The sequence below is a fragment of the Macrobrachium rosenbergii genome, chromosome 41 (assembly GCF_040412425.1).
Source record: "Macrobrachium rosenbergii isolate ZJJX-2024 chromosome 41, ASM4041242v1, whole genome shotgun sequence".
NCBI classification, from domain to species: Eukaryota; Metazoa; Arthropoda; class Malacostraca; order Decapoda; family Palaemonidae; genus Macrobrachium; species Macrobrachium rosenbergii.
Window position 1 is genome coordinate 54,148,348 of NC_089781.1, and position 16,690 is coordinate 54,165,037.

Sequence of the window (16,690 nt, forward strand, 5' to 3'; positions counted from 1 at the left end):
TTCCTTAACTACCACCTGTTTTCTGTCCTTAATCCTCACAGGCCGGGCTGAACATACATTACCAATACCCAAGACTGGGCAAACTTTAAGGTCGGCCAAAAAAGTAAAAAAATCGCTATAATGAGGATGACATGCAAATGCACATGGTATAAGAAAAAAAAATTCTAAAACATTTTCCGTAACTTCCACGGGAAATTAAAAGTGAATATTTCCAACACTGCAGGGCCTCTTTCCCGTAACACTCATAAAAATACGCTTATTTTAGAGAGCTATACGTTTTTTTAGTTATTTCTTAAATTTTAAGTAAAATTGCGATTACAGCTCACCTAATATCACAACAGATAAGAACTAAGAGCAGCAACAATCCCCGAGTAAATTTATGGTAAAATATTTATGAGAAGATGCACTGGGGTGGAGAGATGTGGTACCTTTTAGTGAGTTATGAATGCTCTTTCTAATATTTTTTTGTACTTTGCAAAATTACAGTATAAGAACTAAAGACAACAGCAATCCCTGAGCATATTTATGGGCAGATATATACAACATGTACTGAGAAAGAGAGATGTAGTATTCTTCCCAATGGGATCAGAAGTCACGCTAATCTCCCTGTATCCCACCCAGGGCTGCCACTCTAAAATTTCATTACGCCCTACCTACCACCCATGCTCATTTTCCCCTACGGCCATCCCTCAGCTCAGCCTACCCCAAAAAATTATTATTTTATTTTTTCTTTTACACGAGTTCACAATAAGGTATCCCCATACAGCTAAATACTGGAGTTAGTGCACCAATTATCCCAAATTTCCAGTGCTTTTTTAACAAGGATGATTTGAGCAAAAGTACTTTTTATTTAAATTTTATTCATTTTTAATAGCAAAATAATGTGGAGAAAAATATATTTTCCCTAAGAAAATGTATGTATGTGATAAGCAAATAAAGACTATTTTAGGCAAAAGAAGAAAACGAAAACTTAATCGATTCTTTGGTATTTCTAAATAATAAATCAAATATGTAATAGGCAAATAAAAAGTATCTTTTCCTTTGGCATGAGAAGTAAAGGAAAACTTAATCTTCGGTATTCTTTTCAGTTGTCATTTCTTAACACCTAATTTTTTTTTTTTTTTTGGTTAAATTCTTAGTTAAAGTAAGCATATTCTGCCAATTAAAATGTATATAATTAATTCAAACAAAATCTTCAGCGACTGTATCATCAAGCATCTGATCACTTCCTTTATGGCCATACTTGTCCATGCAGCTTTTTCTTGCATTGGTATGCAAGTGAACAAGCCTTGGGTTCACATCAACTTGAGAGGAAAAGGTTTCTGCGGTTTTGATAATTGCCTCTAAGGTGCGTACGGCAAGCGAATTCCTGAGTTTCGTTTTGTTTGCATTAAGTTTGGAAAAAGTCCTCTCTACTGCTGCAGTGCTTTGAGGTAAAGAGGTCATCTGAAGCATGAAAATGGCAACGTCTTCATATTCAGGAAGATGGCTGAGACTTTGCCAAAATTCCACAATAGGTTTCTTCTCCCACCCTCCCTTTCTTACAGCTTCATCAATCAGAATAGAACGCCATTGTCGATCAATGTCCTGCACTTTTGATAACTGATCCTAGGAAATGAAGTAACAAGAATTCCCCCTGATCTAATAGTGGGGCAGATAAGAGTAATTTTTTTAGAAGAATCGTGCAAACGATGATACAAGCATCAAATTTGGCACAATTGTTCTCCAAGGGATACTAATCAAATCTGCCCGATTGGCCAATTGAAAATCCAAAATGGCGGCCATTTTTCAAGATGGCCGCCAAAATAACCACCCGAAGGTGATGTTTTTCTTAGAAATATTTGTAGTTGTCCGAATTGCATGATCTAAGTGTGGTTTCCTATGTTTTTAAGCCTGCTGATGTGTATTTTCTAGTTTATAACATGGTTAAGGCACTGTATTAAAGGAGTGATTGTCGGGCACTACCATCACTGACATCACTGCTGTGAAACTCGGCATGGGGTTCAGTGTCAGCTAAGTTGGAAATTTATGTTGGCATCACACTGCAACAACCTACTAGTATCCCAAATGCTGCCTAATCAACCCCAAATCAGTTAGGCAGCCGCACCTGAATGGACAGGACGTGCCAGCATGGGAGAGGTGACCCAAGGATAACAGGGTTTTAGTTATCTGGATGGTGTACAGATCGCACAGGACTTATGACAGTGGATGAACGATCGGACTAGCTGTATGGCACAGTGCAAGAACCTAGTTGTGTCCCATACAGGAAAGCGCCTATTGTATATTACAGGACATAAGAGGCCTATTATACTGTTACATGTACAGGGTGGTAAAAGGATAAACCCTCGACCCTGAATGTCATCGTAACCATGGATGCGAACTCTACTGGATGATCATGGAAAACAGACTGGACCAAGTGTTGCCTATGTCAGGAGGTTAAGAAAGAAGATCTAAAATCTCCCCAGGCCAATCCTGCCAGAAGAGGGCATGATGGATATACGAACCTGGCAAAGAATATTCCTCTGTTTCACTCACTCAGTGCGCTACCAATCAAGCTAGACCCTGCAAGACTTGACAAAGGTTCTGGGATAGAGGAAACATTGAGAAAAAATAAGGCACAATATCATGAGAGTTGCAGGCTTCTGTTCAACAACACAAAGTTACACCGAGCTGAAAAAAGAGCAAGTCATGTAGGTACTAGTGATGAGGGCAGTAGAAGTAAGATTCCACGAAAGCTCCAAGTAACTAAAACAAAAGAATGCTTCTTCTGCGAAACTGAAGGAGGGGAGCTTAGAGAAGCAATGACAATGCAAGTGAATAGGAGAATAAATGAATGTGCCAAAACACTCGGTGATACAAAATTTCTCCCCAAACTAAGTGCAGGAGATGTTGTAGCCCAAACAGTGAAATATCACCCTGGCTGTTTGGTGGCATTGTATAACTGAGAACGGGCATACCTAAAGGTGCGGGAGCAAGAAAAAGCACAGGAACACTGTAAGGATGCATATCCAATTGCTTTCTCTGAACTAGTCACCTACACCTGCGAGATGAAAAATGCCAGTGAGAGGCCACCGATTTTCAAGCTTGCTGATTTGACCAAGCTTTACAAGCAGAGGCTGGAACAGCTTGTTGTTGACTCACCTGATGTTCATCCCACTCGACTCAAGGATCAGCTGCTTTTGCACATTCCACAGCTGCAAGCTAATCGCCAAGGACGAGAAGTTCTGTTGGCTGTTGAAACTGATGTAGGTTCAATCCTATCAGAAGCATCCCGTTATGGTGAAGCGATCCATCTAGCAAAAGCCGCTGGGATAATAAGACAAGGCATGCTCCATCAGAAGTCGAATTTCAGCAGCTATTTTCATGACAAAGACTTAGAACAGGCTGTGCCACCATCACTGCTTCAGTTTGTATGCATGATCGAACATGATGCAAACATCAAGTCCCAACTCCATGATGGAGCGTTGAAATCAGACTTTGCTATATCACAACTTCTACAGTACAACTGCTTCGCCAAATACAAGGAAGGAATGGATGTCCACAGGCATTCCAAGGACCAGGAGCCACATTTTGCAGTCTACATGGGCCTGCACGTGTTTGCCAAGATGAGGAAGAGACAAATAATTGAAATGCTCCATGAGAATGGGCTCAGCATATCAAATGACCGAGTCCTAGAAATCTCAGTACAGTTAGGAGAAGCAGTTGTTGCACAGTATGTGGAAGATGCAGTAATCTGTCCCCCAGTCTTGAGAAAGAATTTGTTCACAACTGGAGCAGTTGACAGCATAGATAATAATCCGACTGCGACCACAGCTGAAACATCTTTACACGGTACAAGTGTGTCCATTTTTCAGCATCCAAACACAGGAAACCCTGGTGATGAACGTGAGCCACTCAAACTAGATATAGAGTAAAAAATGAAGGTTAAAAGATGTGAAGCAGAAACGACAAGCACAGTCATTGTCACAAAAGGAGAGGATGCCATTAGCAACACAGTGAAGTCTCTGGATTCTGTGTCCCCATGTTGTCACGAAGAAGCTGACAGTCGAATATTTGTTCACGCTAGGGATGCAACGACTGACGGGAGCAAGTCTATAATCATCAAGGCTAATGACACAGATGTGCTAGTCATAGCAATATCTGTACTGCCATCCTTCCAGAAACTAGGTCTTCAGGAAACGTGGATTGCCTTTGGCCAAGGAACCCATATGCGATGGATTCCAGTCCATTTGGTAGTTTCTGCAATTGGGCTTGAGAAAGCTAGAGAGATCCCCTACTTTCACGCATTCACTGGATGTGACATTGTGTCTGCCTTCTGTGGGAAAACGAAGAAATCTGCATGGCAGTCTTGGAATGTATTTGATGATATTACTGAAACATTCATCAATCTCAGCCAGCATCCAACATTGATTCGTGATCTTGATATGCAGAGGCTGGAAAGATTCGTTGTCCTCATGTACGACGGATCAAGCGCAGCCACTGGTGTGGTCGAAGCAAGACTAGATCTGTTTGCCTGCAAGCAGAGGCCATACAACTCAATTCCATCAACACAGGCAGCCCTCAGAGAACATGCAAAGCATGCAGCCTACCAGGCTGGGATCATCTGGGGCCAGGCAACCCACTGTAGTCCACACATGAGCAGTCCACCTGAATGGGGGTGGACACAGAAAGGAGAAGCATGGCAGATACATTGGACAACACTACCACTGATTGCAGCAAGCTGTCAAGAATTGACAAAGTGCTCCTGTAAGAAGGTTTGCAAGGAAGATGCAAGTGCTCTCACAGAGCTTCAAACTCTGCAGCTGAAGATGCAAGTGCAGATCAGCATAACAGCACGGTATGAAAAAATGTACTAGCCGGGACAAAACTTATGTAGAGAAAGACAAACATCTTGGTGGTCATCTTGAGAAATATGTCTCAGAGTGCTTTTTAAACAGGAAAATATAGTTCAGCAGGCTTCAAAACATAGGAATCCACACTTAGATCATGCAAATCAGACAACTACAAATATTTCTAAGCAAAACATCTACTTCGGGTGGTTATTTTGGCGGCCATCTTGAAAATGGCCGCCATCTTGGATTTTCAATTGGCCAATCGGACAGATTTGATTAGTATACCTTGGAGGACACTTGTGCCAAATTTGATGCTTGTATCATCATTTGCACGATTTTTCTGTTATCTGCCCCCACTATAACATCAGCACTGCCATCCAGTATTTTTTTGTGATTGACGTCTTTCAGTGCATGCAAGACTGGGTCCATGAGGTTAACCCTTTGGAGAATTTGGCGGACAGCTTCCCTACACCAGTCTCTGCATCTTCTTGGAGGCTTTCCCTCTCATGGGGAAGCATGCGTGTCAAGGTTTCCTGTGACATTATCCCTGGATATACTTTGTCAAGGGGCAACCACCGCGATTCATCATCAACATTGATATCACTCAGTTTCTTGATTGGTTTCCTGAAGTTTTGGCAAAGCATCCTTACGACACGTTGAACCTCTGGAATAAGGCAATGAAGCTGAAATGCATTTGATTGGAAGATAGCATTTAAACCAGTCAGGTCTCCAAGGACATAATCACAAAACTCTAGAGTTGCCCTGACATATTTGGATTTTAGTGCATCAAGCATCCTTTCAGGCTACAGGGAGTTCTTCTCACTTACCTCTGCAGTAAAATACAAGAGAAGAGCTGGCCATTGTTCTCAAATCCGTTTAATGCACTGGGCCACAGATAACCAACGTGTCTGACGTGGTTTTAGAATCCGGTGGGCATCGATGTCAGTATAATTTTGGAACTCAGCTTGACTTTTCTGTCGATTAGGAGACATTTGGAAGTGATTGAATATATCATGGATTAGTTGGTCAGCTGTCTTCGACAATACCTTACAAGCATGCTCTGCAACTAAATGGGAAGTGTGACAATAACACTGCAGTGCAAAGATATTTGGCTTCTTGTATCAAATATAATCCATCTGATGCGTATCCCATTACATTGTTCCAGTTAAGCCCATCCTTCTCCACTAAAAAAGTCTTAGGCTTTTCTTCAGTGATGCAAAAAGTCTTTGTCAGGATTAAGGTAACAGACATTTACACAGAAAACTTCATTCATAGTTATATCATTTGCTTCACATTATAGTCACATGCGATGGTGCTGGTGGGCCGGGTGGGGTGGCGCCTCTAACGTCGCTTGATAAGGGAAAGCAAAGACATCAACTCTAGTTTCTCTTGCCAGCAAGAGAAATACAAGTTTTTATTAAATATATATATATTTATATATATATATATATATATATATATATATATATACTGTATATATATATATATATATATATATATATGTATATATATATATATATATATATATATATATATATATATATATATATATATATATATATATATATATATATATATATATATATATATATATATATATATATATATATATATATATATATATATATATATATATCTATATATATATATATATATATATATATATATATATATATATATCACACCGTATTTATATACAATCATGAAGCTACAAATGTATATCAAATTCACGCTATATCTCCGATGGAGAATTATCATATAAATGAACAGGTACCACTGGGGCGCGATATCAACGACTCAGTGACGTTGGGCCACCAGCGCCATCAAGAGAGTATAAATCATTACCGAGTCTGCTGTACTGTTTTTTCCGTCGTGGCGCGGATTGTATAGCCTCGCAATGACCCACCTCCGCCATGATAGTTCGTTGGTACGTTTGGAACACGCGCAGCTCTTATTATGAAATTTTTTATCAAGTGATTTATATACAATCAGCTGTCTTTAATATCAAATTCAAATCACTGAACAGTACCACTGGGACTAATGGACCCATGACTTGATATTTGCTGTATTTTTTCCACGTCGTGGCGGACCTCGGCAATGACCCACCTTGATAGTTCGTTGATGCCAATTTATATACAATCATGTTATATCAAATTCACACTACCTCGAGTATCTCCGATGGAGAATTATCACAGATAAATGAACAGGTACCACTGGGGCGAACCTTGACATGGACCCATGGGCGTTACCACCCGCCATCAAAGAGGTATAAAATCATTACTCTGCTGTACTGTTTTTTTCTGTCGTGATTTCCCACCTCCGCCATGAAGTTCGTTGGTGGTTTGGAACAACTCTTATTATGAAATTTTTATCACACGTGATTTATATACCCAAATTCATAAAACTTATCACCGAAGGAATTTATATAAGTGATAAATGAACAGGTACCACTGGGACGCGAACCCTTGACATCAAACCACCGCGCCATCAGACATTACCGAGTCTGCTGTACTGTTTTTTCCCGTCGTGAGCGGGGAAATTAAAATGACCCACCTCCGCCATGATAGTTCGTTGGTGTGACACGCAGCTCTTATTATGAAATTTTTATCACACGTGATTTATATACAATCATGAAGCTACAAATGTCGTTTAATATCAAATTCACGCTACCTCGAGTATCTCCGATGGAGAATTATCACCGAAGGAATTTATATAAGTGATAAATGAACAACCACTGGGACGCGGACTCAGTGGGCGTTACCACCGCTTATCAAGTAACATAAATCATTACCGAGTCTGCTGTACTGTTTTTTTTAAATTGTACTTAACCTCGGCAATGACCCACCTCCGCCATGATAGTTCGTTGTGTTTGGAACACGCAGCTCTTAATGAAATTTTTATCACACCGTGATTTATATACAATCATGAAGCTACAAATGTCGTTTAATATCAAATTCACCCAGTAACATTATAATATATATATATATATATATATATATATATATATATATATATATATATATATATATATAGTGACAAGTATCAGTTTTAAATCAAACCTTTTATTTTGATTACCAAACTTACCATTTATTCGACAATTATAGTTATGAGACACCTAAACCCTCATCACACATTGACTGAAAAGGCAACAGTGATCCCTTATAAAACTTATCAATCATCAAAGACAGTGAGATAAAATCAAAGATCAAATAAAAGTATTTTTATTTTATTTCCTAAATTCAAAGGAAAACATCTCACTTACCACTCTATCTCTAATTCAAATCAAAATTACTGGTGGGTCAATGAATGAAACTCTGATATAATATTTTAAATACAAAAATTTATTTCTAAATTCAAAGATTATACATGACATTAACAGTCTCAGGGAAATTTATTATTACTTGAAAACAAAACAAAATTGGATTAAATCTGAATTAATCATCAGTCAAAATTAAATCAGAAATTAATTTATTAATTAATCAAAAATTATTCAAGTAAAATTTAAATTGTTAAGTAACAAAATTTTAATTCCCAAGTGTTAAACAAAATAAGGCAATTAAATCAATCATATAAAATGTGGATACAAAAGACACAGAAATATACTCTGCAAAAAATTAAATATAAAAAAATGTAAAGCAAAAATTAAGGCAATAGCAAACACACCACATATATGTATAAAAAAATTTCTTCAAAAGTTAAAGCATAAAACATATAACATGAAGAAATACTAAAAATGGAAAAAAGTATTTTTATATATAATCACTGTAAATATTATTTTTAGTGCACTAAAAACCAATAATTATATATGTTACAATACCTTGGTACCAATTCCTACGTATTTTTATAATCAGGTGCCTTTACACACAATAAAATACACTGTTCAGATGACTCAGACACATTTACTATGGAATTAAACAGTTAAAGGTCACGAGTGACCATCATCTACCAAAATATCAATTACGTTACAACAGGACATACGAAGTCCCGAGAGCAAGCGAGAGAGAAAGAGAGAGAGAGAGAGAGGGAGAGCGAAAGAGAGAGAGAGAGAGAGTACCGCTTCTTTCTTCTCAACATGGCTATAGGTCTCAGAATGAAGCCCCTTCGTAAGGGCATCTTAGACGGCAGGGCAGGGCATGGCCCTACGAGTGCATGGATGGGTTTTTTAGACAAGATCTTTATTTTAAAAACTCTTTAAAAGCGATAATTAGACAGGGATTGGAATTACAGTTATCAAGAGAATCTCTAGTTATTATAATAAGAATGAAAAATATCGTCTCATGGAAAATTCCTGAATGATGTTAGGCAACTTACGTAATGGAATTTTCCACCCAACAGTGTTTTGATTGAGTCCCAATGGAATGCGTCGCTCCAGCGTTTTGAATACTGACTAAACAAATCATGACTCTACAGTATACAGCGAACAATTGCTCCCTGTCTCTCTCCGCCCACGCATACGTCCTCTCTCAACCCATACAGCATTTAATCACTGCAACTTTGCGTTATCTCTGTTATGGCATATGCACATCAGAATACAAAATTATACAGCATACAACAACTCACACATATACACGGGGAGATTACAGCATTATGAAAACTACAGCATAAGAATATATATATATATATATATACTGTATATATATATATATATATATATATATATATATATATATATATATATATATATATATATATATATATATATATATATATATATATATATATATATATATATATATATATATATATATATATATATATATATATATATATATACTGTATATATACATATATATATATATATATATATATATATATATATATATATATATATATATATATATATATATATATATTTATTTTTTACTAGATTTCAAAATTCCCTGCTTTCCCCTACATATTGCAGTTTTCCCCATAGGTATCCCCTACCCTCTACTTTTGGCTAATATCCCCTACTGTAGGGGATTTTCCCTATGACTGGCATATAGTCATTTATGGTCCATTCAAGTGATGGGAACGTTTTTGCACGAAATTTGTTCAAATATTGTGCTGCAAAATAACAGTGCTCATATGAACTGTTAGATCGAAGGACATGTTTGTGGTGATAAATGAGATGTGTGGCAATTCAAATATCACATAAGGTTCCGATGCAAGGACCCAGAAGGGATTCTTTTATTTACAATAGTGGTTTATATATCTGCCGCTAGAGAGCAGGGCAAACGCATCAATATAAATAGTGAACTTAAGTTTACCTTATCTTCTAATATATATATATATATATATATATATATATATATATATATATATATATATATATATATATATATATATATATACACATGTATATATATGTATAGTATATATATATATATATATATATATATATATATATATATATATATATATATATATATATATATATATAGATGTGTGTGTGTGTGTGTGTGTGTGTGTGTGGGGTGGGTGTGTGTATAATGTATACTTAACACTCCCCCTAAAACTTTAGTCACCCTCTGATAACTTGAAATTTCTCCGTCTTACTTCTAGAGCGGGGTTTGGTAAGGTGCCATTCAAAAGTTACATCACACTTTTTTTGGTAATTTTAACCCCCTTCCCCCTTGTCAAGCCTCATAACACATGTCCGGACCCCCTAGAAAATTATGTAACATCAGATAGTAACCCCCAGCCCAGAATTAGTTTAGCTTAATTGTGGTGAAAAATTACACATTTCACCACCTTGTTGGGCCCCTGGGCGGCAAAATCCACATGTCATCTTCCTGGTTGCCCATGGGGCCGGACGAACGTACCTCGATCTTGTAGGGACGTGTCCAATTGGCGGGAAAGTAGCAATTACACACCATTGAATGCTAATTAACGAAGCACCGGTGAGGGTGAATCTTATTTTTTCTAAGTAACGTCATCAGTAATAAGTATGTGAAATTTGAGCCTTGTTGGATAAGGCATTCTAATACACAAATCGGCACAGCTGGAGAACTTTCCCGCCCTCAGTGAGCGTTTATATAAAGGGGCAGCCGGCTCAGATAGCTGGCTTTTCAATCCAGTACATCATAGGGGGTAACTTGTAAATAGTAAGCACTGAGAGGTTCTTTGTTAATATCACCCGACCTTTGGTACAGCGAGTAAGGTAGGATAAGTAACTGAATTTTGTAAATGTGTCCACCGAGGTTTAATTGTAAGTGATTTTAAACCGGTAGCAAATATCTTGGTAATTAACATTTTGAATAATATAACAAAGCCTTGTCGGCTTCATGTGTGCTGTGTGATTCGTTTTACTATCTGTGATATTATTTAGCCAAGAGAATTCCATTGTGATTTTGCATCCATTAGTGATGAGTGTTTATATGTAAATAATTGTATAAATAAAGTAGTTTTTAAGTCAGCATTTTAAAAACTGTTGTCTCATTGAGCCTTCCCTAGATTGTTGACGTTCTCATCATCCTTCGCAATCCTATAGCTAATAACATCTGCAAGCAGTGCATTGTGATTAGATTTCACAACACTAATACCTGGAAATTATTACCTTTAGGTTTTTCTTAATATTTGATGTTATGATATATTAAAGAATCACAGATAAATTTGAAATGAAAATGTTCTCCTATGCCATCTCTAGAAGAGGATTATTTTAATTTGTAATATTTTTCCAAGTCATATTTATGCATAATTAAGTAGAGAGTGTCGGATCTTAGAAAAGGGATGAATTTGTCGTGAAAAAAATTGGATCCGTTTTTTCTCGAAAATCCTCTACAACGTTCATGATAAGCGAGGGGGAGTGGGTAAGCAGGCGGCAGAGTTCGTGGTTCCCGCTTTTCTGTAAATGTGTTCGAGCATTATTTGTCTCCAGCGAATTACCTGTGTTAACCGTGTCATGAATGTCGGAGAGGCTCTTTTTTTAAATAATCAAAGTACATTCTTTGGCAAATTAACCTATGTAGAAATTTTGAAAGGGAACCGAGGTGACGACGAGACATGCAGAGGGGCGATATGCGTCTTTCTCGAGGGCATATCTTTCTCTTCATTACGGCGCTGAATGGCCTTCTTGGCCCCAGTGCCTGGGCTTTTGCCCTAAATAGCATACATCCATCCACTGAGGTAAACTGAGCACTCTCCATGTCGTCACCTCCCCAGCCAAATTGTTAATTTTAAAGTCAAGAGCCGGTTCCTTTAGTATGCTAAATTAATCCCTTCACATTTTTGCCATCCGAGGCTTGATGTAGTTAATATTCCGGTAAAGTATAGCCTGATTATTTCGAAGTAAGTTTTGTATAAAATTGTAACTTCCAGAAGCCATATTTTTTAAGTTTTTTGTAATTTTTTCAGAGTTGTCCCGTACCCGACCGCGTGGTCCTTGTGTGTTAATGTATGTTTAATTTAAATAGTCTATTTTTTTTTTAAATAGAATTGTAAAACCCTGCCTGATCTTGATGGACCTTCGCTTCGATGTTTGCTGATAGTACCCTTCAGGCCTGATCATCCTAGTCCCATACCATCCAGGATGTAGAACCCTCCCAGTCTTGGGGAAAAATTCGCGACAGAGTTTGTGGTATTATTCTATGTCATGTAATGCTGTATATATACTGTAGTAGAAAATGTTGAAGTACAAACAAGGGTTGAGTTTGTGATATTTGTTAATCATATAATTATCCAAAAAAAATTAAATACCGTATTCTTCCACATTTACATCTCTTCAAAAGAAACAAAGGAAAAGAATCTGAAAATGTTATGTAACTTATAGCTGCACCCCCTCCCCCAACTGTCACACTCATAACATGTCACCATACCCCCTCCCCCCTAAGGCATTACGTAATTTTTGAATGGCCCCTAAACTGATCAGCAATGTTTGCTTCTGAAGGAACATGCAAAAGTTTAACAATTCCTGCTTCCACTTCTGACCTTATAAAGTGATATCTTACATCCATGTGCTTTGACCGTTGATGATGTAAAGGATTTTCAGCCAAAGCAATACAGTAGCATCTTGACTGTCATACAAAGTTATACAATCCTTCTTATAGCATGCCATGAAAAGTTGGCTTCCTGCATTGCATAACTGATAGCCATATAGTCAGCCTTACATGTGGACAATGCTACAGCCCTTTGCTTTTTGCTCTTCCAAGAAGCTAATCCGCCACCATTATTTATAAGAAATCCATAACCAGAAATACTGCGTCTGTCACCAAAGTTCGCCCAATCAGAATCTCTATAACCAATCAATTTTAATGGTTTATTTGACTTATTAAATTTCAAATTGGAATCAAGTGACCCCTTTACATACTTTAGAACATGTTTTGGTATGCTTAAATGGGCTTTAGTTGGTTTGAACATGAACTGAGACAGTTTTGTTACAACATAGCACAGATCTGGTCTAGTTCCAGTCATAGCGTAAATCAACCTGCCCACAATATCTCTACATTCCTTAGGATCTGTTAATTCTGCAGAATATTTATCATCACAAACCTTACTAACACTTGCATCACATGGTATTGCTTTAGGCTTACAGTTATTTTCATATTAAATCTTTTAAGTACCTTAACACAATACTTTCTCTAGTTTATCATTACACAATCATCATGAAATATAAATTCCATACCGAGAAACCAGGATAACTTACCCATATCTTTCATTTATTACTCAAACGAACTTTCATACTATTTAACACTTGACTGTTGCTTACAGCAATGATTATATCATCGACCCAAAACAAAATAGTCACAACAGAATCATCATAAGATTTTTTATATAGACAGACATAGGTCTGGAAGGGACTGCACAAAATTATTAATAATAAGATATTCATGCAGCATTGTACCAATTCCTACCACTTTGTTTTAAAACATATAGTGAATTTTTCCGTTTACATACAAGCTTCTCACCCTTAATATTTGTTTTTACAAAACCTTCTGGCTGTTCTAAAAAAATTTCACAAGCAATATCTGAATTAAGAGACGCAGTTTTGACATCCATCTGATGCACTAACATGTCTTTCTGTACAGCGACCTGTATCAACATCCTTACTGAAGTGAACTTTACAGTGGGTGAAAATGTTTCAGTAAAGTCTACACCTTTTTCTTGGGAAAATCCTTTAGCTACATATCTTGCCTTATATCTCGTGGAGTTATCAAGGCTTGTCTCCTTGGTATAAACCCATCTTCCACCTATCACTGACCTATATTTTGGAGGTGGTTGCAGGCACATACGTCATTTTCTTCTAGAGCGTCCATTTCTTCATTCATTGACACCTTCCATTTGTCAGAATCTGGGGATGATATAGCCTCAGCAGATGTGGTTGGGACATCAACTACTCAATAGCAGTGATGGACACACCAGCTTGCCGTGTCAACAAGATCTATGTCGTCACCATCCGTCGCATAATCGATTAGGTAGCTAGGGGCTTCCTATTTCTCTTTTGATATCTTGTTGCTTCTTGGCTAGTTGTGTTCTCATGGTCGATCCCATCTTCCTAGGCCATGGAAGATCCTTAGTTATTTCTTTCTTATCTGGCTGGTCTTCCTCCGGCGTTTGTGGCCTCAATCTTCATACTCACAATATATAGTAGGCTTACTAAATTGTCTCCCCTATTCTTGGTAAATTTCACACATTGCTCCTTTTTTACTGTATTTTCATTCGGATGATACACTAGGTAGGCAGGGCTCTCGCCATTGTATCCTAAAAATACTCCTTTAACACTTCTTGCATCTAACTTGTTTCCATGTCGTCGGTAAGCGTATCATGTAGCACCCAACGAATGTAGGTCACTGAAGTTAGGCTTTCTCCTAATTAATTGTTTCTTGTGAAGGCTGACATCTTAAGTGCATGTAGCCACGATGACTTCGGTAGTCCAGAGTCTATCAGTAAGCACTTCACCATTTCGAACAAGGTTCTCCATGACCTTTTTGCCGCACCGCTCTGGTGAGGGGAATAGGGAGCGGAAAATTCATGTTTAATTTTATTTCTTGCCATAAGGGATCTAAAATCATTTGAAGTAAATTCAGTACCGTTGTCGGTTCGAAAATGCTTCACTGTACCCTACACGGCGGTATCTGCCAAGAATTTTTCCGTGGCTTTTGTGGTGTCACTTTTGTTCTTCAATATATACACCACATAATGATACCAGAGTAATCATCCACAAAAGTTGTAGCAAACTTATAACTTCCTTTTCCAACATCATTCATTGGTCCTGCTAAATCACAATAAACTAACTCCAAATTATTTGTGGCTCTCATGTCGGGTTCCCTACTTCTATATTGGGTCAGTTTTCCTAGGCTACATACTTCACAATCTTAAATTTCTTTGCTAGAGATACACATTCCTTCAACTGCAATTTCCAATTTAAGTATGTCTTTCATGTTATAATGTCCTAAAATTTTGTGCCACTCCATAACTGTATGACTAGCAATACTCTTTCCTTTAACACTATTTAAAAAATATAGCCCTCCCTGTTTTTCAATGTCAAACACTGTGCCACCTGGGGATTTCATCATAGCATATTCAGGGGTAAAAATCACAGTGACGCCTTTTTGTGTTGCTGCATGTACAGAAAATACATCTTGCTTATATGTAGGCACATATAATGCATCTTTCACTGTAACTCAACATAATCTACCACTACCATCATGCAACATTACTTGGGCACCTCCTTGCTTATATGTAGGCACATACCACTGGCCTTGCCCCTATTAGCTAGTTCTATCATGTGTTTCTTTGGATTAAAGTTTTCCTCAAATTTCCAAATTTTTCTTTCTCCGAAATAATGTGCGCTGTTGCACCAGTGTCTACCAATAAATTTCCACTAAACACCTTACCTTCAGAGTTTTCTGCACTATATGTACAAAATGCGAAATCTTTATCACTGGCAATAGTTGGCTCATTGGCCACATTCTTGGCTGCATCCTTCTTTGTTTCCTTCTTGTTGTTGCGGCATTGTGTGGTGAAGTGGCTTGGGCTTGCAATTGAAACAGTCTTTTGGTCAGCCTATATACCTGAGTTTTGCTAGAGTTAGGCCTATTCATTCTGCATTCCTTTGCAGAATGTCCAAGTTTACCACACGAAGAGTATGTAACTTGATAATAACTTCTCTGTCTAACACTCAAGTTCATTAAACTTTCATTATTTCCTCGCTGTTTGCAAGGTTTTTCGAATTCTTCAAAAGCTCTTAGCTTGACCTTAAATTGTGAAAATGTTAATGCCTTCTTCTGGATTAACACAGCATGAAACATCTTGAATTCTGGTGGCAAGCCATTTAAAATCATAGCAATAAGTAAACTATCATTTATTATCTCTTCGGCTGACTTGAGTGACGTTGCTGCTGTGGCTTTAGCCATATAATCAGTCACGTTTTCACTCTCCAGCATTTGGAGTGTAGTGAGTTAAGTGTAAAGATTCAGCACCCTAGGCACCCTCTTTCCTCGACAATGGTCTCTGAGGATGTCACTAGTTTTCTTACCATCATATTTGGCCTCTGGAACCATTAACGAGGGACTTCCAAAAACTGAACGAGTTCGCCATATACTTTGATACTTTGTGATTCTTCTCCGGGTCTGGGGTATCAGATGTTAAAACGTCGTGAAGTTTACGTGTTGTTAAATAACCACAAAACTTTTCCTCCCATAACTCATATCTATCCTCATCACCACTAAAACAGAGTCGAGGGCTGGGCCCATAACCTGTTAGATAGTAAGACATGCTTGTGGTTATAAATGAGATGTGTGGAGAATTAAATAACAAGCAAGGTTTCCGTTGCAAAGACCCAGAGGGGATTTTTTATTTACAATAGTGGTTAACATATCTGCCGCTAGAGAACAGAGCAAGCGCATCAATATAAATAGTGAACTGAAGTTTACCTTATC

The 16,690-nt window shown here is 37.5% G+C and overlaps 1 protein-coding gene across 1 annotated transcript; it reads right to left on the minus strand.

The window, feature by feature from the left end:
* Positions 1–12,839: 12,839 nt before the first annotated feature.
* On the minus strand, positions 12,840–14,039 carry LOC136827176 (uncharacterized). The gene is made up of 2 exons (XM_067084947.1): positions 13,718–14,039; positions 12,840–13,276 (listed from the first exon to the last, which is right to left on the minus strand). The coding sequence occupies exons 1-2, from the start codon at positions 14,037–14,039 to the stop codon at positions 12,840–12,842; spliced, it is 759 nt and encodes a 252-aa protein (XP_066941048.1).
* Positions 14,040–16,690: the final 2,651 nt, after the last annotated feature.